Here is a 26,562-nt window from a genome sequence, read left to right on the forward strand (position 1 = left end):
GTATGTCCCTGTACCACTCTTGTGCGAAGCGGTCGCTGCGGTGTATCCCTTCCCACTAAGCTATAAAATAACATCAATTATTTTTTTTATTTATCTCTTCTGCAATTAAATAGTCCACAATCTACAAGGGCAAATTTACTTGTCTGACTCTAGTTTATAGAACTAAAGAAGCTGCCTGAACTTTAAATATAGTTATGCCTGTCTGACTCTCGTTCTACGTATTCTAGTAAGTAGTTATACCTACTATTCGTTGAAAAAAATTGGCGATTAACAAGTGTTCAAATACTTAGATAAAAACATATTTCTGACTTTATATTTACTTTACAAATTCCCATATCGAGTTAACATTCCCATCCCTAGCTGTCTTTTATACAAGACAACGGCGACGAGGAACATGAAAAATGTTGAAAATTGGAGCAATTTTTTTAAATGCCTTATTATCAAAGAAGGGATTTATATAGCGGCTTAAAATGCAAATAAATGAAAAAACAAAGACCTTAAATATGAACACGAGTGTAAATGAAATTGCAATTGTTATTATTTTCACATTAACTCAGTGGTTGAATTTGTGTCTTGTATACAAGACGACGGCGCCAGCGTATCGTTCTATCGTTGTCTTCTATACCGGACAACGGCGGTCAAAGGGTTAAATTCGTCGTCTTGAGTTACATTGGAATGCCAATGATTATTGAAGCGTGAAAATGAATTATAATTTATCTATTTGCCAGCTGATCAGCTGTGGTCAGCTGTGTGGCCCCACTACAAACCTTTTTCTATCCCGACTGTACCTATTATGTGTTTGCCGTTCGTTATTAATAGTTACGCCGCTTGGTTATTCTGATAAACACAACTCTTGCTAGAAGTTGTTCAAAAGACTGCCAATCACTCCCTTTAAAACACAAGCCCTTGTCACTTAAGTGACACACACGGAGTTTACTGACTTGGTGTTATTTTTACGCCTGCAAACATGGCAATCTCGTCGTTACTTCCTAGTGGGAATACGAGGCACATGCACTACGTCCCTCCTCAGCCGCATATCGTCCGGAATGGAAATAGTTGATATTTGTCGGGCGATGTGCCATTATCAATGAATTGTATACGACACTTTGTGGCCTTTGAAAACCTCGTTTCACGGAATTTGAATTTATCATTCCAATATTTTGGTGATTTCTTTAAACCATACAAGGACTTCTTTAATTTAACAACATTTTTATTACCACTATATGCACCTTCTGGTAGTTTGTAATAGGCACTTGGAATTGTGATCCTGAAGTATTTATAATATTTTATTTTTAAAGATAGACACTATGGAAGACACCGTAGTACTTTAGAGTAGGTAAGAATCCCCAAGTACTCACTACTCAAAAATTCTAAAATACTCACGGCTAACGAAGGGTATAAGATAGGGTCGCGGTTCAGGCCACTATGGAGTGAGAATATAATATATCCATATATTTAAAATAGGACGCCAGGATACTATTCTCATCAAGCGTATGACATGTTCAAATGAAAATCAACATTTATTTAATAAACAACTTTAATTAATAACACTAATATGCGACCTCCTACGGCAAGACACATATTAACTTATTTTACCCTCTAGGGTTGTAACAAAGTATAGAAAAGTAAAACTAAGACAGTACTTAATTAAATACAGTAGTAACTATTCGTTGAAATTAAACTAAGCACATCGTAGGCAACCTCGTGCCCATATTAAACACAATATCAGTTTTTGGAAAGTACACCTGCAGTAAAATGTATACATAAACCACCATGGATATATGACGATATTTATTAGGTATAGGGATTACAGGTTTCCCGTTAGGTAGAAACGTGCTATTTTAAAAGGGTAAATTAAATTGCAAAGCTCCGGCTTGTTCAATAAAGCATAGCACGTTAGCACAAAAAAAATGAAATTAAAATAGTAAAAATGTGGTGTCTAAAATTGCTTGCTGGGGAACCTATTTTGGGAGATGAAAAAGCGTACAAACTTATATTTAAGAAACTTTATTAAACCTAAGATCTTGCCAGTGGTAAGTTTGTACTTTAATCCGAACCTGCGACTTCTGTGTGAACCTTTAACTTGATTTGATGACACTTAATGGTAGAACTTAGCTCAGTGGACAGCTGGGCCGCTTAACAGGTCCAGAGTAAAGCTTCACACAGAATTCTACTTATTTAAGAACTAATTTACTTTAATACTAAATACTATGTACCAGGATTTTCAAATGTCTTTATCTTTAGTGGTTGCTCAAAATTCTAAATTTACTCTAAACTTTGCAGCTGGCGCTGATGCCCTACAAAATTAAAACATGGAAAGGACCGACCTCAGAATTTAAACGTTCCTCAGATGCAGCGGGGTGACAGGCTGCTTTCCCCCGTGAAGCTAGATGCTGAGCGGAGACGTAGAGCTCAGGGGCCGCGCACGTGGTACCAAGATGACGTGGCAGAGGCAGATGGCGTGCTTAAATCCCTCGCTCCAGGAGGTCTCCAAAACTAAATTGACTTCTAAGATTTTTGAAGCTTTTGTAATAATGCTGAAATAAATTACTCAATGAATGAAATAAATGAATCCCGGCTCCTGAAACTCGAGAAAAGGTTATATTAGCCGACGCCCTTTATGGCCGAGAACAAATGAAACAATTGGAAATTTGGCTCACCGCACTGGAAGCTGCTAAAACTTCTGGCGGAGCGCTCCCTTCCCTCGAGCAGGAGTCACTCTGCAAAGAACCAAGATCTGGTTAAGAACAAACCCACAACGTTTCGCGCCATTGTGGAGTTGATCACCACGATATTTAATTTGTACTCACTCAGTGAAGCTTCCGAAGGACTCAAGCCGTTTCCATCTTTCAGACCACCATGTCGAAAGTGTGGTCTTCCCACAAATTGGGCTCTTGCGAGCGAGTTTCCCCAGAGGGGTTCCCGAATCAAATGTGCATATCATTCTCGAATGACCTCCTCCAATATGGAGTCCCTGAGGGCCTAACTAAACAAATGGTAGGGTGGCAGTCCCTTGAAGACACAAATCCTTCGAAAATTCTGACTAAATTACTTAGACAAATTCACTCCTGAGCCTAAGAAATATATTTTTATCATTAAATCTAATATTGTTTCATTCCAGAGCCACTTTGTAAGTCTGTAATTTTTATATTTTGCTTTACATCAAAATTATTTTTTATCTAAAAAATCATACCTAATTCATACAAAGTTTTCCTGAAGTGACAACCTAAATATCTCAAGTTCCAATTATTTTTATTCATATGACAACCCCGACAACAGATAAACATCAAGAGGTGCATCTGAATACAACAGATTATGCACAGAAGTGCAATCATTATAGTTTGTTTCGGATACTGTTAAAAACGTTGAAATAATAAAAGGTATTTTTCTTTTAATTATGAATCATCCCAAAATATTTATTCTAAATTTAGGAAAATGTACTACGTTACAAGGTATTAGGTTTTAATATTAAAGTTCCCTTTAAAAAAGTCAGTCTTAAAATTGTCTATACTTTCAGTCCAAGGAACACCGTCACTAAATTAAATCCAAATTTTAACTCATAGTTTTAGCGGTTATCCACATCACCTCGAGACATGGCATCCTCGGGTTAATACTAAAGATGAGAACAGCCCTTCCAAAAGACTGACGCCTCCAAAAAGAATAGCGCTTCCAAAAAGAGCGGCGCTCCAAAAAAGACCCGGTTTTTTTACGCCGGGTCCCTTATATAATACACCAGCGACGGCAAATGTATGGCCACGCGGTGAGACGAAGAGGTGCCTTTACATTTAGAGATGGATTGCAAGTTGTTTAGATTGAAGAGGAAATAGATACCTAGAGCTGCCATTACCGGCGCTTGACGCTAAGTTATAATATAACAACTAGAGATGCCCCGAATAGTGAATTTGGCCGAATACCGAATATTCGGCACCTCTCTCGGCCGAATCCCGAATATTCGGCATGACATGCAAACATTTTGAGTCACAATTATTATGAAAATTATTCGCCAACAAAGCACAACGTTTGCTAAGATATATTTTTATGTTGAACATAATTAATGAATCTAGTTAGAATCAATCGAATCAGACCCATGATAAAAATTAAATATTTTGAAATCGACAAATGCTCAATAGGATATGGCACGTTGAAGAAGAAATGCTCAAAAACGTGCCTTCGTATTTAACTACATCAAGAATACATTTTAAATATTAAATACTGTAACAGAATATATTGGTGTTTTCGGTTTTCATGAGCTATGGACTATCAGTGGTACTCAGGGTTCGTGGGTCTGACCCTCTATTGTCACACTACACGTCTGTGTTATTCTTAAAAATCTATTTAATAACTAAATTAATTTTACACAGAGAGTGAGAAGTAATGGGCGCCAGCACCCTGTAGTGCGTACAGAAAGGTAAAACTAAGATGAAAAAAAAAAGAAAACTATTGTTTAAGCTCGAGACAATTAAATATAATATCAATGCTTCACACAAAGAAAACAGTAGTACAGTAAGGCAATGTAGGAGATAACCTTATACTATCACTAAGTACACTTAAAAATACTATGCTAACGGACTGGTTAAGCAGTCTTAGTTAAAGTTCGTTAAATTTATACGCTAGATATGCACTGAGTACTTGAAGTCTATTAAGAGGCCACTATTGCGTGAAGTTAATTAAATTTTATAGATACTAGCACACCTAATCACGTGTCCATAGTGAAAAGCAGACGAGCTATGATCACGTGTTACGCCAGAGGCGCATAGATGGCAGCCAAAAGCCGCGGTGACACGTGCTGAAACCGTCAGCCACGTGTCCAAGTGGCTGCTGATCTACCACGCCAACGTCGCGATGCGCAACAGGAATCACGAGCTCGAAAGAGCCAACAACAAATTAGATCTGACCACACCTGAGTCACGTGTCCGTAGCAGAAGACGGTGAAGCCGTGGCCACGTCCTGCTCCAGAGGCGCGCAGGGGAACAGCCAAGAGTCGCGGCGACACGCGGTGATACCGTCAGCCACGTGTCCAGGTGGCTGCCTGTCTGCTTCGCCAACGTCGCGCTGAGCACGAAGCTCCAGCCCAAGGTCCACAGCAACGCCCAGCGCCGACACGTGTCCGAAGAAAAAAACCGGCATTAAAGCTAAAGGAAAAAAACACATATTGAAACCAAATATCAAAAAAAAAGATTGAGGTTACGCACATGTCAGAACTTGTCTTTACAAGTGCATTTGCTGCCCTATTTTCCACAGAAACCAACTAGACAATAATCAAATAGATTGCCACGTGATCATTTGCCACACATGGACAAAGACGAAAAGGAAAATTACACTTTCTACAGTAAAATCACAATTGCTTACCCGGATATTAAGTGAAGCGATTGGTGCTACACTGCTGACATTTATAAAAAAATTTTTTTAAGTATCCCTTACAGGGATTTAGTATGGGACGCCATATTGTCTCGCATGCTGTAACAAAGAAATGAAAAATCAGTATAGACGAACGTCATAGAGACCGGGCTATATTTCTCCTGACACTAAACATTTTTACTGCGACAAACCTTGCCTTTAGAAATGTAGAAGTGTTTCCATATTATCAGGGGTGGTCCCCGTAGGACAGATGAGACCTGGAAAATGTGATGCACAGCCCGCTCACATCGCTGTAGAAATCCAAGTGACTCGTCATGTTCCACAAATTAAATTCCTCTGCTCCTTACTTTTTTAAACCTAGACCCATGCTCCAGAGCCAAGGAATTTTGCCAGGCATTGCAAACGATGTCCCAAACAATATTTGGAAATTATCATATTAAAAGACTAACGATACTGAGTACTAATATTTTAAAAGAATTAAACCTAAATATTTCAACCATTAAAGAAAATATTTAATGTTAAATAATAACCATAAAGTATCATAGAATGACAGCTCGCGACTAAGTGATCAAGTGCCTCTTTATGCGGATAGATGGCGCTGAAATAATCCTGTACCTGTTTTACTACAATGCCGCTAGGTGTCGTTGTGAGTATCGAACTAAAAAAAAAGAAATTGCCTTAGCTACGTTTGAAACGTAACAATACCTACCTAGTAAAACCTACCACAAAAAATAATTCATTGCTTTTCTGAGCGCAATGCTCTCAATTTCTCTAACTTGTTCATTAGACAGACCAAACTTCATTATTGTGATTACTCTAATGACGCTTGTTACAAAAATTATTTTAAGGTGGCTATACTAAAGATTTTAAGGAGAGAAAAGAAAATACAACCAATGTAGTTACAACGTTTATTCTATTATAGAAAACAAAGGAAAGTTATTACCCGGGCCTTAAGGGCCTTGCATGTACACTGCAGTTATCTTAATCTAGCTTTTAATTTTATTTAAGTTGAGACTCCAATAGGGACGAACACGCGAATGTGGGTTTAGCGGCTAAAATCTTATGGTTGAACACTTTTACTCAAATATTTGCAATTGAACTAGAATAATGTTGGGCGCCGTAAAAATTAAAGGTTGGAAGGAGCTGACCTTGTCCGTAGAGTTTAGGGTACCAACATCCTCGCCACGTCGTCAACCTCTCAGGTACAGGCCAAGGCAGCACCCGCCGATCACCAGTCAACGCTGTCAACCGGGCACACAAGGAGGTAGAAACCCGCGCCAGGCGGATTTACAGGTAAAATGTAGACCCTGGAAAAGTTTTCGAATAGTAAGACAAGAGTACACAACGCTTTAGCAACGCTGGAACCTAAATAACTTTGCAACAAAATGGAGTCCAGACATACATAATTTCGAATTTGGAACGGAACGCGTCAGGTCAAAGTTTAACGTTTGACCAGCGCAGTGGAAGGTTAAACTCTTAAAAAAAAAACAAATAATAACTTACTCGCTGTGGAAAAATGGCCCGCAAATATGTGTTTGCAACATATGTCAACACAAGCGAGGTCTGTAAATCATGGCCTCAAAGGCCACTAAATTTGGGGCGGCATGTGCTCCAGTATTTCGCCTGGGTCAAAAGGGAGATGTCTCCCAATGGGGTTAAAAGTCGCCTGAAAAGGCTTTTTGTTTGAGGAACACCACCAACGAAAATGCTCGTCCATCATTTCGACAGGAATAATGACAGACCAAATGGCAGAGTTGCCACAGTCCGAACTGGGTTCGTGCGATCCTAGGTGATTTTGAAAAAAAAACATTACCTTTCTTCTTTAATTTACTTGGACTAATATTGAATAGAACGCGCCGGCGAATAAAAAAAAAAATTGAAGACAATTTTAATTTACAAACCCCTTTCGATTTAAAAAAAAAACCAAAAATGTAGGAAGAAGCCTAAATTATTTTTAATATAGCAACACGGACCAAGCTTAGTTCGATAGGGCGCTGCGTGAATACGACTGCGCTCACTAGATGGCGATAAGGGTATCAAACGAAGATGGGTCACAAACTGTTTAATATGGAAAAATGAAGAATTCAAATTTTGTTGTTACACGCTTTACACTTAAAAGCTTAAATTAACACTTATACTAAACACCTAACTAATAGAGTCACTATCTGTGGCACGATACAGTAGTGTCCGCAGTATACACAGTCACAAATTCACAATATTGCCGCATACACGAAAACACGCTCGCATTGTACCTACTAGGGAATCACTGGCCAGCTGGGCCCGGCAAACTCGCGTCAAAGCTCGGTAGACAATTTATGGAATGCTCCCTAAATCGAAAGAATCGGAGACCTTCAAATCAAGGGGTTTAAAAAAAATCTTCACAATGTATTTATATATAGTATTATCATCTAATCAGCCGTTCATTTTGGCATTTGTGTTTGTTAGAAAGAGACAAAATAACATAACACAATAACATAACATAAATAATATTTGTTGTAACTAATAACAATTATGGATCTATATTAGAGTGCTTCACTTTTGTATGGAGAAAAAAAAGTTGTAATATTTTTCCTGACTTTGCTCAACAATGGAGTCACCCCACCTAGCGGCCATATCTGTCCTGATCGTGACAGACGTTTTGTTAGAGAGTGAGTCTTCTGTACCTAGTACTATTATTTATTCTGTGCTGATACTAAAAACTGAATTTTGCGTCTAAAACACGATAAAAGCACTTTTCCTTTGGAAACAGGCGGAAAAACTGAAAAATCTTAATTAGAACATTTATCGAGTAACCAACATCCAAGTTTACTACTAATTTTAAAATTTATTTATATGTAGAAGGTTCAGTATCACACTACTCTCCGCTTTTATGGTAGCCGCTTTAACCATTTTCTACCCTCCGATGTAGAGTCGTTGGTTATTTGAAAAATCTTTGTTGATGTTGTGCAACCTCTAAATGTTGACCGATTTTAATTTTGTTTAACGTATAATATTTTTTTATCAGTTAGGACAAGAATTCGAGCAAACTCAGATGAAAATCGAAAATTCGGAAAAATGATACACCGTTATCTATATATGGATTCGAATTAAATTAATAATTGAAAACTAATTGAATTGAAAAATAGAACATCGTTAAAAATTAAAATTTTCGAAAGGCGTCCACCTGTTTCTTTTTAGTTGTTTTTTTATAAAAATATTTTTTATTTTTTGTTCTGCGACCATCTCCTGAAACAAATTTCATTATATTAACCAAATATTCATATAATAGATTTCTAAAAACAATACCTATACTGTTAAGCAACTGACAGATAGACAATTAGACAGACGTGATGAAACTCTTAAGGATTCTGTTTTTATTACAATTCTGGCTTGGGATTTTTGCTTTTAATAAGACTTTAATTTTAATAAGACTTTTAACTTTAATTTTAATAAGTTTCAAAGCGTCAGCGTCAAGATACGTGAAAGATAACTTGACATCAAGCTGAGGGGAGACCTTTTCAGTGACGTTTATGTTTTACACTAATAAAAGTGTTGTACAGTGTAAGCGTCCTGAATAAATTTAATTTCTTCTTTGTTCTTCTTCTCAATAATAACTAAATAAATTGCACCCGGTGCACAAAGCCTACCTTCAGGTGTAGCGTCTCCTGCTTTAGGCCGGCAACAAACTGCGAGGTGGGCTTGGTCGCAGCATCCAGCGCGCGGGCCGGCCGGCGCCGTTGCTTCGCGCGCGGCGGGGTGCCCTGGGTGGCCGCCTGCGTCTGGGTCCCTGAACCGCTGGGTCTCGGTGAAGACTCGGTGCAAGGGAGCTGAGGACTAGCCATGAGATTCTCGATCTGTAAATAATAATAATAATAGAGATGGTAACTCATTATGAATGAAATAAATAATTTAAGCTTAGGTAATAGGTAATTATTTAACAACATTTTGGGCCGAGCCCTCGAATTGATTGCCGATGAATTGCATTCCACCTCTTCCGCTCCATTGAGCTTAACTAACATAACTTTTGATCCTGAAGATCAACGCCACCCATTGTATTCGCAATGGATGATTTTATTCAAAATGCTTGGTAATTTTTCTGGTGATAGTAATAACCATCCCCAATTACAGAAAAAAAAATCAGATTTTTTAGTAGCGTAGTTATTTTTATAAAAATAAAAACATTTTTTACTTCCTCGCGTCCACCCCACATCAGATTTCTGTGTGCCTGCCTTTGTCTTAAAAAAATAACACGTGAATTTGACGTTGACAGTTCAAGTGACAGTGACATTTGTCTTGTCATGGGGCACATAACCTTTTGTGCTTTCATCTGGTTAACCGTTTCCTCTGTTTTTCTGCGAATTTTACGACTGTATTCTTGACCCGGACCTCTGACTGTGGCTGCCTCAACGACGACCTTCGCTTTTGTACCCCGGACCTGATCTCGATACCTACTACGACGACCACTGCTCAACTATTTGTGCTGTTTTAGACCTGTTTGGTCATCACCATGAATAGAGAAACATATCAGCGATACAGGGAGCCTAAACCGTGTTTTATACCAACATGCCCTAGGACTGATAAAAAAAACCCGGGCCTTAAGTTCTTTGCTATTAGAAAAGAGCTGAAAGAACGTTGGTGTCAATTGGTTGGAAGAAATTGTCCGAAACGAGACCTGTATTGTTGTGAAGAACACTTAAACGTAAGTTACTTTGTCTAACATACAAAAAAAAATTGAGTGGTCTTTTGTTTGTTTTGTCGTACCTAGTTACATGCTTTTATTTGGGTAGTAATAAAACCTCCGAAAGAAAACTAACCTAACCTAACCTACTAAAACTAAACGTACTTACTGAAATACTAAATTTCCGAATGTGCCTGGGCGACTAGTGACTAGTCGCCCATTTTAGTCGGAGGTTTAGTTTTTCGTTTGGAAGGTTTATTATTTTTCCTTTTATTTTGTTCACATGTCCCGGTGTCTAATCAAATCTTGGAAGTTAAATTTGTCTGATTTGAAGTTGCATATGTACAATATCGATTGACAATGCAATATTATGATGACATGGAACTGATCTGTGCTGGAGTTGGAAGGTGGCCAAAAAAATAACTCGACACTATCAAGATTGGGCTTGTTTAGTTCGTACTGATAAGCAGTTAGAAACTATACAGTCGAGGTCATAAATATGTTTACACATTTTTACCTAGTCGAATGCGTTTGCATACTAATTGTTAGCGACCGCATTCGAGTAGGTAAAAAAGTGTAAACATATTTATGACCTCGACTGTACAAAGATAAGTACAGTCGGTATCGGTATAAAAGCTTGTCTCAAAAATTATTTATAGAAAACAATTTTGGACAGTCACATTTAAACTTAAACAGTCAATTTGTTTTAATTATATGGTAGTATATATATATGTGGTAGTATATATGAATATTATCCTCCTACTTTTACAACACTGTTCTTTAAAATCTTATAAAAAATTAAAATATGTTGCGCAAGGAAGCTGCCAGCTGCTCGGTCACCTGTGGAGTCGACTAGCCTTTTTGAAATCTCCTTAAATGAATGATATAAAACTACCAACCTTTTTCATACTTACAGGTTGAAGAAGATTTGGAAAATTATGAACAATGGACATCTGGTGCAAAGCCAAGATTAAAGATGAGTGCCACACTCAAGAATTTTTCAAAAAATCCATTGACGGCAAATGTCAATATAATGAATACTGAAGATATCAGTCGGCCATCAACTTCAAGTGGTGATGGGATACGAATCCCTCACAATGTAAGAAATCGTTTTGATATTCGTGTACAATTGTACAGTCAACTACAAAGAAATGTATCCACTTTTGGACCTTATTACGAGGAAATAAGATGAAAAGTGGATACATCTCTTTGTAGTCGACTGTACATTAATGTTTTAAAGTTCTTTCAATAAAACACATATAATTATTTTTTTAAGCTTTCATGCTAGGCTCAGAAATGTTATTTTACAAGCTTTTATTTAACTTGCAATTTTTGTATGTTACTGTTTGTTTGGGTGTAATCTTGCAGGTCACTTGAAAATAGTTATCCTTAACTAATCGAGCTCTAATTGTGCGTACGCGATTAGTTTGGATGACGATGCATTATTCATGTAAAAATACAGTTGCCGTGAATAAAAACTTGTATAAAAATTAAATTTTCAAGATCAAGTTGCCTGATGATGATAGACCAAAACGTGGTCATTAATGGAATAATGGAATCAAATTCTGTTTTGCTAGCATTAACTTGTTAAGTAGAAGATGACTTTTACGAATTTAAAGTTGCTGTTAGACACGTTAGAGTCAATCAAACAAAACTAACTACCCCATGAAGTGTCAAACCATATATATGACACCTAATGACATTGTTTGTATGGTTTGATTTAAACTAGCATTATTACTCTAAAAGCTTGTGTTAAAAAATAATGATGATTATCTGGTCCTGACCTTCAAGAATACTAAACAAACAAGAAGGAAAACTGTTTTATTTATTTCTAACATTTTGTTTCAGATTGATGTAGCTGTCCAGTGTGAAAAAAAAATGGGTGTTTCAAATAAGTCCATCATGGCCCAGCCTCAGACTCAAGACAGGGATACACAAATTCGTGGACGAATAGTAAAAAAAAAGTGTTGCCATCAAGTAAGATGTATATATCTAGCAGTGAGGACAGTCCCAATCAATCACCATCGCTATTTGGAACCTCTAACTTCGACTCATCTTCCAGTGCACAACAAGATACTGAGAAAAGCGTCAGGGAGCATATGCTGAAAATTATAAGAAAAAAGCCAAAACTGTTTTTAGGATTGCCTAAAAGTTTTTGGTGGATCATCAACTTCTTAGCTCAAGACTGTCGTTGTGTGGCACTTCATGTAATTATAACATTATTCAAATTAAAAAACAATGACTCGTTTGCCAGAATGAGTGAACAATTTGAAATGGCCAGATCGACTATCCGACTGGCATTTGAAAAAAATGTAGCTACTTTGTCAACTTACTTTCAAAATTGTATATATTTGCCACCGCTTGCACATATTAAGAAAAATTTGCCTTTGGCATTCAAAATCAGATACTTCAATGTCCAGTGTATTATTGACTGTTTTGAAATTCAAATTGAAAAAGCACGGGATCCAGATAAACAAGCGGGGACATGGTCCCAATACAAGTCATGTAACACAATGAAATATTTAATTGGATGTACACCAGCTGGATACATAGCATTTCTTTCAAAGGGTTATGGGGGAAGAACATCTGACAAAGCGATCACAGAGAAAAGTAATTTTATTGATGTTATTCCTCTTAACGCAGTAGTTATGGCTGATCGAGGGTTTAAGGAGATTGAATCATTGTTAAGCGTCAAAAATGCAAAACTGTTAAGACCCCCAAGTGTGTATGCAAATAAAAAGATGACAAAACAAGAAGTTTTAGAAACCAAGGTAATAGCTAGTCTGCGGGTGCATGTAGAAAGAGTTATAAGACGAGTAAGAGAATTTCATATGTTAAAACCTCATGCTGTTGTAAATAGCAAACACATTAAGTATTTGGACGACCTGGTGATAATAGCTTGTGGATTAATAAATCTGCAGAACCCAATAATAAAAGACTGCTGATTACATTATGGCGTTTTATTTCACATCATGATAAGTATAAGTAATATTAACAATATTGGAAACTCTAGGTCTTAACTTAAATTAAGTGAAGAAACTATGTTAAGAACTTTTGTATGACCGTTTGTTTGTGGTTTGTTTCATAATAAACCAAATAAAAAAAAACAAAAGAATTAACCTTTTCGACGCCATATCCGATGCAAAAGCAACCTTTCACACGCCACATCATGGAAATGTCAAAACTGAAATTGAACTTTATGCTTGTTAGATTAAGATTAACTTTAGATTAAGCTCCGGTTGAGTGAAACCTTACCTCATAAGGTGGCAAAGCAGACTTATGCTGCAAGTGTAGAGCAAGTTTAGGAGTACCAGAATATAGTAGTCTGCCATCCCATAATCTGGAAGAACATTATTTTTTTAGGGTAGTTTCAGTTTTTTGTATGAGGTAGCAGCTTAAACCGTTACGCAACCGCAAAAGCTTCCTTTGTAGATGTAATCCCGCACTGGTTGCCTGTCCTCAGTCTAGTAGGTTTCGAGATCAGCCAGGTTTTATGAGGCCAAAAACGGGGTCATTGTAGGCTCATAAAACCTGGCTGATCTCGAAACCTGCTAGACTGAGGACAGGCAACCAGTGCGGGATTACATTTACAAAGGAAGCTTTTTCGTTTGCCTGACTTTTCAAGCTGCCACCCCAGCTGGTACTCCTAAACTTGCTCTACACCTGCAGCATAAGTCTGCTTTGCCACCTTATGAGGTAAGGTTTCACTCAACCGGAGCTTAATCTATTGTGCATGTAAGTCTAATTTACTTTGTGGTCGGGTATACGTCTTTTTGGCGTTAAACCTGCGCTGCCGATATATACGTCCTTGGCATGGAAAAGGTCAATATCTATATTCATCCATATTGATTCTACATATATCTAACGATAAAACCATAATTCCGTGGAGTAAATTGACAGGAGGGTTCATACAAACGAAACATGTCACGCTTAATACAAAACTAAACTTATAGTCTAATTACTAGTACTTATTAAACTTATAGTCTTGTTTAATGTACATTTATTAGCTTATTACACACAAAACCAAAACTTGCTAAGGTCAAGTTTATTGTTTTTTGTTCCAGCCATATGACGGGTTCACCTTAGAATATCTAATTTTCCTATTTAACACATTCAAGAAGAGGCACTTTTCAAGATAATGGGAAACACATTTATTTTCCAGAACTCCTCAGCTTTCTTCATCAAATTTTTAATGTATGTTAAATCAAAGTCGATGATGATTGTCTCTATCCTTCCGTTAGTTTCAAATTTTGGGTCTGCGACACAGAACAAACACTTATTTTTTCCCGCTGCAAGCATTTCCAGCTGCACCTGACCCATGAACAGTGCTGCAAACTACAACCTGCAAGAAAACAGGAGACCATAGTGAAAAAAATCAGGAGACTACAAAAAAAATCAGTAGATTAAAAAATATACCTTTTTAGGCATTAAAAGTTAAACTTACGTGCAATTGATTAGTAAATAATGGTTTTGTTGCGTTTTTTCTTGCTAACAACACTTATTTCTTTAGCATTTCAAATTTGACAGGGTATTACTGAACTGAATGACTCATGACATCATAAATTTGTAATTTGTTATAATGGTTGGTAAACTTCTGAAAAGAAAAGGAATAATATAGAAAAAATAAAATATAAAAATAGACCCACCAAAATAATCATAAGAAAAAATTGGGTACCTTATTTTGTTTTTTTAAATGTAGGTTTAGTATATTAGTAAAGCGGAACATTAAAACGCATTAAGACATGCCTTGTGTTGTAATGTAAATCTAAGTCTGTCACTGTCACCATCTTAAGATTGTTAGTTGTGTTTTAAATGAAATCAGTTGGTAGTTAGTAGAGTTATTAAAAATTAATTTATGTCTTCCTCGTGCTGACCATCTCCATCTTCATACATATTTTTATTGAATAGTGAGAGCATTTTATTATTTATATTATGGGCAAAGCAGCTACTTTTGTTATACAACCTCTTACTAATACAGTCATTATATGTTTTGAGACAAACAAATTAATATAGTTTTCAAACCTGTGTGACGTGATACGTCTAGGTGTACTGTTTAAAATGCACCACTCTCCCCCCCCCTCCACCTGACGCTCGACCCCCCCCCACCTTGAAATGTGTCCCCGTTGGTAGTTTTTTGGCATTCTCACGAAAACTATAATAGATATCAAAAAAGTTTCAAGGACAGAATTAATCCTCATTAAATTTAGAACAAAAATGGTCTTATGTGTTTTATTATAAGTTGGACGGTATTCAAGCTATAAGTACTTGTATAACCTTAAAATAACAAAATAACCATACTAGTATGACGAAATGCAGAATATCTTCAAAACGGCTAGACCGATTTTAATAAAATATACCTAAAAAATCACCGCAGTGAAGCCAGCTATTAAACAAAAGAAACTACATCAAAATCGGTTCATCCGTTTCGGCGTTACGAAGTCACAGGTAAACACAGAAATACAATTTTTTTTCAACTGCACCCAATAATTTTGTAAACCGATTAATTTTGATCAATTATTTTAATGAGATCATGTCCCTTGAAGTTTTAGCTTTACGAAAAGTTAAAAAACATGGAAAACGGCCCAGTATTTTTCAAATTATCGGCATTTTGCCGATTTGTGAGTGGTTTCGTGTTATCACGCGCACGAGTTGCCCTTGACCCCTATAAAACGGGGGGTAGGGGAGGGGTTGTTATCAGTCACTTATCAGAAGTTGACCGGTACACATATCCGCATATTTTCCCGTAAAGAAGACCTGTGAAAAATGGAAACCACTGAAGCTGAAGTCCGCCAAGTCGTCCAGCTCAGCTCCTGCAAGAGGGGCGTAGCCAACGTTCAGTAGCTGCCACGCTAAATTTAAGTCAATCTACAGTTTGCAGAGTTTACCAGAGGTTCCAACGGACTGGATCCTTTACTTCAAGACCAAGAAGCGGCCGCAAAAAGTGTACATCAGAGAGGGACGACCGCTTCATTGTCACAACATCTCTCCGAGATCGACACCTGACAAGCGTTGCCATCCAGCAGCGTCTGCGTGAGATACGAGGAGTGGCTGCCAGTGAGTGGACAATAAGAAGAAGACTTAACAAAGCGAACTTGACATCCAGGAGGCCTGCAACGGGGCCCAGATTGCTGGCGCGACACCGTACAGCCCGAAGAGAGTTTGCAGAAAATCATATGAACTGGACCATTGAGCAATGGACCGCAGTTCTCTTCTCGGACGTGTGCAGAATATGCTTGAATGGATGTGACCGAAGAGGAAGAGTCTACAGAAGGCCAGAAGAACGGTTCGCCCAATGTTGCTACTCCGAAAGGGTCGCCTATGGCGGTGGATCCGTGATGTTCTGGGACGACGTTTCCTACGACGCGCGAACAGAGCTGGTTTTCGTGCCTGGCGTGCAGTGTTGGGCATTCAAGAATAAAATCATTATTTGAATAAGAATTTCTAAGAATAAAATCATGTTGATTTTATTCCCGTCAAAATTATTCAAATAACTTTGGTCGGGAATAATTCGTATGTGAAAAAATTTAATAAGAATAATCTTATTCTTAATCAAATAAATGTAATCATGATTTTATATTCTAAATAATATTCCGGGATTAAAAATCTAGTCTGAGTGCCGTTTAGGCGTTACGTATAGATAGAAGTAAATAATTGTAGTTTTTTCTCTAATTTATATCGATTTTTATGGAATAAAATCTTACAAACTTATTGTAATTGGTATTGGTACCCGTATTGCTTTTAATGTGATAACTAAATCATCAGGTACAATTCAGCTGATCTGATCGGATGGTGGATAGCGGAACTCTTGACTGGCTCACTGTACCTAAAATAATGTAACAATTAAAAAAAGATGTTTTTAAAGGTATGATGAGAAATGGCTCGATATGGTGTATTCCTATTTCTCCCCGCCGGGCACAGATGTGAATAGGCGCTTCATATAAATTATTCCCATATGTCCCCGCCTCATGTATCGCGGCGGTCACGTGGGGTAGGAACAAATGGGGAAAACACTCATGATTTTCTTGTTTTCGAATTATATTTAGTACTTTCAGAGTCCGAGTTACTATAGTTAGACCAAGAAAAGTCTGCAACGATTTTGATAGCCCGTGCAATTGCAAGTGTAATTTTCAAATGTCAAACTTCTATGAAATTATGACGTATAAATAACACATGCACTGCGTGGGCTATTAAAATCGCTGCAAACTTTTCTTGGTCTAACTCTACCGAGACTTATGGTGTTTTTAAAAGTCCTTCTGATATTTAATATTTGCATTTATTATTAGACGGAAATGAACAGTAGGCGTTAAAATCGTTTGACATACCGCCTGCCGCACGTGTTTAGCAAATGCTGACAATTCACCACGCCACGACTTAATCCTAATTGTTATTGCCAATGAGTAATAAATGACGGTCTCAAGTGGAAACACGCCAAATAATACAATACAATTCATGCTGCGACCTGCGACTTTCTGCAAATCTAGCGATAAGCGTAGGACTTTTTCTTACCTGGTGTAATTTACTATCTCATTCATTTTCCGTAGGTGTGAAAGACATATCATACGTAAGACCTCAAGGATTAAGGTTGATAGGAATAATAAACTAAATATATACTTAATACGCAAAGGAATATACCATCATAGAATATCGCAGTTTACTTTCTATGTAGCTTCATTATCAAATTATTATCACCGTTTCGAAGGCACCAAAAAAAATTACTTATCTAGCACAATAATATATTTTTACGCTAAACAAATTCAAATCAATCCGACCATTGAAAAGGGGTGAAATTCATTTTACAAACTATACTATAACCAATTGTACCACAAAAGTTAACTTAATTCAGACTAACATTTTAATTGAATGAAACGTTATTTAAAATAATCCTACAACTGGAATAATTATTCCGTTTTTTAATCTTAATTTAAAATAAAAGTGACATGAATTATTCACTTTCATTTTATTCTAAAATAACGAGTGCAGGAATAATTCTTATTCAAATCGATTGGAATAAGAATAAAATTTCTGTTGTTATTCTTATTCTTATCCAAGTTAATTTTTGCCCAACTCTGCTGGCGTGGCGCGACTTTCGGAGAAGCAACATTGGGCGAACCGTTCTTCTGGCCTTCTGTAGACTCTTCCTCTTCGGTCACATCCATTCAAGCATATTCTGCACACGTCCGAGAAGAGAACTGCGGTCCATTGCTCAATGGTCCAGTCCATATGATTTTCTGCAAACTCTCTTCGGGCTGTACGGTGTCGCGCCAGCAATCTGGGCCCCGTTGCAGGCCTCCTGGATGTCAAGTTCGCTTTCTTAAGTCTTCTTCTTATTGTCCACTCACTGGCAGCCACTCCTCGTATCTCACGCAGACGCTGCTGGATGGCAACGCTTGTCAGGTGTCGATCTCGGAGAGATGTTGTGACAATGAAGCGGTCGTCCCTCTCTGATGTACACTTTTTGCGGCCGCTTCTTGGTCTTGAAGTAAAGGATCCAGTCCGTTGGAACCTCTGGTAAACTCTGCAAACTGTAGATTGACTTAAATTCAGCGTGGCAGCTACTGAACGTTGGCTACGCCCCTCTTGCAGGAGCTGAGCTGGACGACTTGGCGGACTTCAGCTTCAGTGGTTTCCATTTTTCACAGGTCTTCTTTACGGGAAAATATGCGGATATGTGTACCGGTCAACTTCTGATAAGTGACTGATAACAACCCCTCCCCTACCCCCCGTTTTATAGGGGTCAAGGGCAACTCGTGCGCGTGATAACACGAAACCACTCACAAATCGGGAAAATGCCGATAATTTGAAAAATACTGGGCCGTTTTCCATGTTTTTTAACTTTTCGTAAAGCTAAAACTTCAAGGGACATGATCTCATTAAAATAATTGATCAAAATTAATCGGTTTACAAAATTATTGGGTGCAGTTGAAAAAAATTTGTATTTCTGTGTTTACCTGTGACTTCGTAACGCCGAAACGGATGAACCGATTTTGATGTAGTTTCTTTTGTTTGATAGCTGGCTTCACTGCGGTGATTTTTTAGGTATATTTTATTAAAATCGGTCTAGCCGTTTTGAAGATATTCTGCATTTCGTCATACTAGTATGGTTATTTTGTTATTTTAAGGTTATACAAGTACTTATAGCTTGAATACCGTCCAACTTATAATAAAACACATAAGACCATTTTTGTTCTAAATTTAATGAGGATTAATTCTGTCCTTGACACTTTTTTGATATCTATTATAGTTTTCGTGAGAATGCCAAAAAACTACCAACGGGGACACATTTCAAGGTGAGGGGGGGTCGAGCGTCAGGTGGAGGGGGGGGGGAGAGTGGTGAATTTTAAACAGTACACCTAGATGTATCACGTCACACAGGTTTGAAAACTATATTAATTTGTTTCATTTTCCCATACATTGATTACATAGAATGACTCAATTATACTGTGCATGATGCCACATAATGTTTTTGTGTTCAGACAGTTTCTTTGTTTAGTTTTATTCAAGTTTATGGCCGAAAAAACGCGTTCTACTGCTGCACTGGAGTGTGGCAAAACCATCAAGCAGTTCATGAACTTGGACAGAGTGGGAAATGCCTCCTCATCTCCTATCTTTTCCTTTCCAACATTATGCCAAAATTTAGGAATGTCAGTTTCATCAAAGTTAATACTAGTGGTATTTCTTAACAATCGCCATTGATCATCTAACTCCTGCCATTTTGATGCTTCAACAATGTTAGGGAATTGCATGGCTAATGGTGCCAAAGAATTATATTTTTTTTCTTTTACAATTTTCGGGTCCAGTACTTCTATTAGCTTCAGCACAGGGCTGGTAAACGGAAATCTTTTGTAAATTTGGGTTACCCCTTCTATATAAAAATTCATAATTTTTAATTTCAATGCTTGTATATCATTGTCCGGATAATTGTTTGTATTTAATACTGCCTCTACTTTAGCTCCCATATATATATCCTTTAGCTCTAGAAAATTTGATGGGTTACGGTAGTTGACCGATTCAATATCTGTAGATTCTAAGTAACTAGGCTTTATATAAAATTCCAATATGGTTTTCAAGACTGAAATTATGTTTTTTCTCAGATTGTGTATTTGTACAGTCTCAGACTGCATCAACTTGTTTAAATTGTTAAAGTGAGGCAAAATGAAGTCTAGAAAAAGCAAGTAAAGTTTTATATGTATATGGGTTATTCATATTGTCTAGGATATGACGGGCACTTGCTGAGGAGCCTGCTTGAGATACTGCGTATATGAAAAACAGCTTGAGGGCATTATATTGTTCGAGAACCCTAGCAACAGCAGCATGTAGCGATAGCCATCTTGTCTGGCTTGGGTGCAGAAGCTTGTGAGGCTTGATTTGTAAAAACGTTTAAAACATTTTTAAGTCACCAATCCTTTTGGGACTACTTTGTATATAGTTATACAAATCTTTGACCAAATCTTCAGCCATTTGTGGCAACTTCGCACACGCATATGAAGCACAAAGTGCAAAAGAGTGGCATATACACTTTAAAATGAATATATTTGGAACTTCATCTTTGAGCAGGGTGCTAACAGAGTGGTTATTTCCCATTAAATTATTGGCACCATCTGACGCAAAACCAATCAATTTGGTTCTCCAAGGTATAGAGTCCTTATCAAAAGAGTTTACCACATGATTATAAAGATCTATAGCAGATGCCCCTTCAATGGGTATGAGGTCATAAAAGTAGTCGCAAACTTCATTATCAATAGTCAACCTAACCACTAAGCACAAGTGTTTGATAGCATCTCCTTACTGTATTTGCCCAGAACATTTTTCGCAATATATGTTGCCTTGGTTCGGCTCAGGGAAATATTTTTAACAACATCAGAATCAGGACATATAACTGACAAAAGTTTTGGCAAATGTTCTACAGCTGTAAATGGCAAATTGTGTTCAATTATATAAGAAACTAAATGTATTTCTGCTTCTTTAACTTTTGTTTTTAATGTTGACCCTGAAGTTGATGCAAAAACATCTGTCAATGTTCTCTGGTTGATAAAACTATTTGCATTGTCTGTATGTTTTTTTGTTGATTTGTGTTTTTCAACGTCAGATTTCCCCCCCGAAGCGACAGAAAAATCGCACCTACACCATTTGCAATGTGCATTCGTGTTACAACTTTCACTCGCAGAAAGCCAACCTTTGTATGGCTCGAGATGTAACCACTCATCCTTGAACTTTTGTGAATACTTCTTTTTTTTTGTTGAACTAGCCATCGTGATGAACCTCCACCTTTTAAAGTAAAAACCAATTCATGCCGATTATTACTTATGTATTAGTTCGACCCAAACACACTCAACACACAAAAACGAATTGGTCCGCAAAACAAACGAATTGACTTACCCCTTTTCTGCTAAACTTTGAATTCAAAAAATATATCTTTTACTGCAAGAAGACTTTTTAACTTTTTACAGTTCTTACCGAAACTCGAAAGACTCACGGATTCGTAACGTAAGAGAGCGCGGCAAAGCGATAAAATAGACAAGAAAAACTTGAAACGAAAAAGTGAAGTGACAGTGACAGTTGACTTGACTACTATAGTGACAGTGACAGCTTAAAAAGCGAGCGAAAATACAGTGGACAGATAACAAACTGTCAAACAAAAATGAAATGTCTAATAAATCCATCTTCACCAACCTAACAAAAGTAATAATAAATAAGTAAAAAATATTTTTGTTTACCAAGTTCGGTAAGAATCCCTAAAAATCAGGAGATTTTACACCATTCTCCAAACAAAGCAGTAGATCAGGAGACAATGCTAAAAATCAGGTAATCTCCTGATAAATCAGGAGAGTTTGCAGCACTGCCCATGAATTTGTTACGTATTTGCCCATCTTTTATGTAAGTTTTTTTTGTTTTGTCAGAAATGGGACACTTAATCTCAACTACGAAGTCATCACCAATCCCATCGGGTGAAGCACCAAAAATCCCGTCCACAATTATGAATCCAGTTTCATTAATATCTTTGTTTATTTCTTGCTGTAGTTGGTTTAATACACTTTTTTCTAAATTTTTCCCTCTTTTTATGGCTTTTGTCTCTGGTGCCTTGCAACCACCCAACAACTGCTCCACAAGACTGCCATTGGGAGTTTGACATTGAGCAATTTCATAAATCTTAGAGCCCGTTATTCTGCCTTGGCGAATACTGTGCCACTGTTTGGAATGGACTTGGCCTTCCGTTTCTTTCTTTATTTTGTTCTTATTTTTTTTTACTAATGTGTCACAAAACTTCTTATATTTCTCAAAATTATGATTATTTTCTTTTTCTAAAAATTCAACCATTAAATCGAATAAACAGAATCTTGTTATTTTCTTATTTAAATGGTCGGGATCATATGCCATGAGCAGGCTATTTCCACAACCTCCATGTTTTTTTGCTTCATTTCGCAACCTTTCTAATACAGTTGGGTCCTTGGGACCCCTCTTGGCTACTTTACCCTTTGCAAAATCTTCACACATTATGGGGTTTTCTCTAACCCGTTTTAAATTGGGTTTAGTCCAGTAGCACTGTAGACTTGTTCTTGAAGGTTCATCACTTCGCTTTTGCAGCCAATGTAAAAGGACTACAGTATGTTTACAGCCACCTGAGAAACAAAATAATAGCCATATTAAAACACTCAAAAAGCAATATAGCCAAACACACTCTGAAAAGATTGTAACAAGAAATAGAAGAAACCACAAACTGAACTGGCTTGCTTTGTTGAAAATGACATCATTATGTACCAGTATGTAAGCTGGTGTTAATATTTACATAATTTACTAATGTGTGCAAATATGTCACTGCCTAATGAATTCATCAAATGTAAAAAATATTATTAGAATATTATTATAGCTTTTTCCCACTAATGGTCCCCAAGGGTATTAAGCCTCCTCCATCTGTTTCACCTCTCCTTGATCGTGGCAACACCCATCCAATTTCCTCCCGCAGCCCGGTTTGGCCCTTGGTTTGGTTGGTTTTCCGGCTCTCCTTTTCCCATCGGGGCCAGGACATTTCGTCACTAGTGACGAAAACTAGTGACGAAATGTCACCATACTTAACCATAATTTCACTTATAAATTAGTTTACTAAGCTTGTGTGATGAAAAACATTATGTGTGACTTGGGTGGGAGGCAAAAATATTGCAATCTCAAGTCTCATTAACATGAGATCCTTGTAGAAATATTTCATTTACCTCCCTAAATACACAATGTACTCTTAGGAATGACCCTAGGAAACCAGGCATGTCCGTACCTGACCGGTTTGTGATGTAAATGAGGTCCATTAAGACCTCACTTGCATCTTAAGTGGAGAATATCATGTGTGAATTTAGCCCGCAGTGACTGTTTCAGATTCAAGGTCTAAAGGTCACCACAGATTATCCGCCGGCAGTCAGCCTTCAGGCCACGGACTGCCGGCGGCCTGATAATCGGTGGTCACCTTAAGCAGTAAAGAATGGACCAGCTTGATATCCTAGGACATGCTCGTAAGTACGGTATGATAGGTTAAGGTAGCAATTTAAAAAACAAATATTGAAAGAAAAGAGACAGGTAAAATTAACATAATATAGCCCAGCTTACCAGCTCCTGCCGTACAGTCACATGAAGTGTCCGTAATTGCTTCCTGTGACTTGTCTATATGGACCATCACAACATAATATTTGCTTGATATTTTTTGTTCCGGAACAACTTTTGCTTTAACATCACAAAGGTTTCCAGTACGTTTTACTTCAACATATCCAATGGCATTCTCCACATATGAGTCCCGTGAAGACCTAAAAAACAATAAACAATCAAATACTTACAATTTCTTATTCCTAATAAACAACTTAACCTATGATCCCATTTTATTTTTAGGGTGATACCACTGATACCTTAAATAAAGATATCACCCTAAAAATAAAATGGGACTTTTTACAAGGCCTACAACTTCCTTTAACATTTTCCTTCTCAATGACAGTTTGCAGATCCACAAAAACCCTAAATCAAAGCAGATCTGATCTGATTAGACACAATTTTGTACACAGGTCTAAATGTAAATTAATACTTACGATAATGCTTTGGCATCTCTTATCTCAGCGACATTATGTTTGTCGCTGTTCTTCATAAACTCCATAAGCATATACGGATCTACTTTTGGCAAATTAGATGAGTCGGCTTTATGAAAAGAGGAGGCATCCATGTTAGCCGATTTCAAATTCCAGTGGTCGTCGTAGTAGGTATCGAGATCAGGTCCAGGGTACAAAAGCGAAGGTCGTCGTTGAGGCAGCCACAGTCAGAGGTCCGGGTCAAGAATACAGTCGTCAAATTCGCAGAAAAACAGAGGAAACGGTTAACCACATGAAAGCACAAAAGGTTATGTGCCCCATGACAAGACAAATGTCACTGTCACTTGAATTGTCAACGTCAAATTCACGTGTTATTTTTTTAAGACAAAGGCATGCACACAGAAATCTGATGTGGGGTGGACGCGAGGAAGTAAAAAATGTTTTTTATTTTTATAAAAATAACTACGCTACTAAAAAATCTGATTTTTTTTTCTGTAATTGGGGATGGTTATTACTATCACCAGAAAAATTACCAAGCATTTTGAATAAAATCATCCATTGCGAATTATTGCAATCTCTTACAGCCACAGGTCTCACTAGATCCCGTCCTGCTTTTTTGACCACGTAAGTTTCGGCAGTGTGATACGTCGAAATCATGTTTATAATCATGTATATTCGCCTTAGAAAGACTAAAGAGTTTCCCGTCTTTTATAGAAAAAATTGCGGGAAAAGATCTGCAACCATTGACGATCTTGTCATAGGTACCATTCACGTGGCTCAGCGTCATCATTCGTCACGTTTATTGCGTCTACTGGCATAAGTCTTGACAGTGAGTCAGGCACAACGTTAAGCGATCCCTTTCTGTGCTCAATATCAAAATCGAATTGAGACAGTCTGCAACCCCAACGAACTAACCTGCCTAACGGGTTTTCTACTTTCATGAACCTTTTGAGCGACGCGTGATCCGTTAGTCACTTTAAACTTACGTGAGCCTAAATATGCCTGAAATATCTCCACTGAAAATATAACCGCAAAAACATCCATTTCAGTGGCGCTGTAATCAAAATAATCTAAATCACAATATATTTTATTTTAGATAACTATGATCCATACATTGATAAAATTATAGATAACATTACGCATCACGATAATAGTCATACTTCACCATATCTTCTTCCTCGCGTTCCTGGCATTTTGCCACGGCTCACATAGGAGCCTGGGGTCCGCTTGACAACTAATCCCATGATTTGACGTAGGCACTAGTTTTTACGAAAGCGACTGCCATATATCAAATGATATTTCGTACATAAGTTCCGAAAAACTCATTGGTACGAGCCAGGGTTTGAACCCGCGACCTCCGGATTGCAAGTCGCACGCTCTTACCGCTAGGCCACCAGCGCTTCTACTCATACTTCACCATATATATAATACAAATGTTAAATTAAATTTAAATACTAAAAATAAAAAATAAACTAATAATAAAATCACAGTTAAAATTAATAAATTTAGCATAGATATAAAACAAATTTGATTTGAGGAATATTAAATATTATTGTAATACTGTTTAGTATAATGTAAATTTAAGTTTATATATTATGTTTGTTGTACCTCTTCTTTCCCCTGCCCTTATCCCACGTTATGTGGGGTCGGCACAACATGTTTTTCTCTTCCATTCTCCTCTGCCTTTCGTGTCCTCAGCACTCACTCCTTTCTTTCTCATATCCTCTTTCACACAATCCAACATTCATCCCTAACATTCTTTGCCTATATGGCATTCAATTCATCCCTCATTACATGCCCATACCACGCTAACCTAGTACTCCTCATTTTCTCCGTGACTGGAGCTACTCAAACTTCCTCTTATATACTCATTCTTAATCCGATCCTTTCTCGTCACTCCACACATCCATCTCAGCATTTTCATTTCCGCTGCGTGCACTCTTCTTTCATTATTATTTTATTATGTATGTTGTACCTGCGGGAAATAAAAGGCTATTTTTTTTTTGTTTTTTAGGCTAGGTCATTTTTAATATTGAATAATATAAAAGTAAAATATATAAACACTTACAAAACAAAAAAAACCATATAAACAATTTTTATATACATAATTATATTATATCATCATCGAGCTTACTGTGGGACTATGCCGAGCTATGTATAAAATTGTCCTATAATTTCATTTAGAGACCGTTCGCTGAGACAACTATCATTGTTGCGATCAACCGTCGTCGAGTCAACCTCCCACATGGCGGTTATCTCGTATATAGACTATTAGTAGGTGTCACTAGTGAGATTGAGTTGGAAATCAAAACCTGAGTGTGCGCGGTAGTTTTTAGCGAATGCGAGTTCTTAGTTCGGGGCCAACTACTAGTAATTAAGACAATAACTTGGCATTTTTCCTGTTCATTTTAGTTTTGGTTTTGGCTGCGTAGTAACGTTTATTTTCATATTTTTCCAGAAAGTGGGCTCGCATAACTACATGGATAATTA

General features: G+C 37.3%; 4 protein-coding genes and 1 pseudogene across 5 annotated transcripts in view; 2 read left to right on the top strand and 3 right to left on the bottom strand.

Annotated features, from left to right (window-relative positions):
- Nucleotides 1-26,562, top strand: part of LOC134670655 (uncharacterized) — a 237,298-nt gene that overhangs the window by 36,564 nt on the left and 174,172 nt on the right. The window lies entirely within an intron of this gene.
- LOC134670654 (histone-lysine N-methyltransferase SETMAR-like) overlaps nt 1-26,562 on the bottom strand; it is a 311,101-nt gene that overhangs the window by 4,495 nt on the left and 280,044 nt on the right. The gene's annotated exons all lie outside the window — the stretch shown is intronic.
- On the top strand, nt 9,149-12,963 carry LOC134670621 (uncharacterized). Of its 2 annotated transcripts, XM_063528422.1 has the most exons (3): nt 9,149-10,036; nt 10,932-11,114; nt 11,864-12,394. In XM_063528422.1, the coding sequence occupies exons 1-3, from the start codon at nt 9,845-9,847 to the stop codon at nt 12,119-12,121; spliced, it is 633 nt and encodes a 210-aa protein (XP_063384492.1). In that variant the 5' UTR covers nt 9,149-9,844; the 3' UTR covers nt 12,122-12,394. The 2 variants fall into 2 exon arrangements, with proteins under 2 accessions (XP_063384492.1, XP_063384491.1); XM_063528421.1 differs by having other exon boundaries at nt 9,149-11,114; nt 11,864-12,963.
- LOC134670978 (uncharacterized) lies at nt 19,427-21,264 on the bottom strand (annotated as a pseudogene).
- On the bottom strand, nt 21,794-24,376 carry LOC134670980 (uncharacterized). Its single transcript, XM_063528800.1, has 3 exons — nt 24,076-24,376; nt 23,606-23,799; nt 21,794-22,632 (listed from the first exon to the last, which is right to left on the bottom strand). The coding sequence occupies exons 1-3, from the start codon at nt 24,204-24,206 to the stop codon at nt 21,794-21,796; spliced, it is 1,164 nt and encodes a 387-aa protein (XP_063384870.1). The 5' UTR covers nt 24,207-24,376.

This window comes from Cydia fagiglandana, chromosome 14, assembly GCF_963556715.1.
Source record: "Cydia fagiglandana chromosome 14, ilCydFagi1.1, whole genome shotgun sequence".
Classification (NCBI taxonomy): Eukaryota; Metazoa; Arthropoda; class Insecta; order Lepidoptera; family Tortricidae; genus Cydia; species Cydia fagiglandana.

Excerpts from the sequence above, each read along its gene's own strand:
- LOC134670621 (XM_063528421.1), top strand. The coding sequence starts at position 11,998 with ATGTATATATCTAGCAGTGAGGACAGTCCCAATCAATCACCATCGCTA.
- LOC134670980 (XM_063528800.1), bottom strand. The coding sequence starts at position 24,206 with ATGGATGCCTCCTCTTTTCATAAAGCCGACTCATCTAATTTGCCAAAA. Across the intron at positions 23,800-24,075 it reads AGAGATGCCAAAGCATTATC|GTCTTCACGGGACTCATATG; the intron begins GTAAGTATTAAT and ends ATTGTTTTTTAG. Across the intron at positions 22,633-23,605 it reads TGACTGTACGGCAGGAGCTG|GTGGCTGTAAACATACTGTA; the intron begins GTAAGCTGGGCT and ends TTTGTTTCTCAG.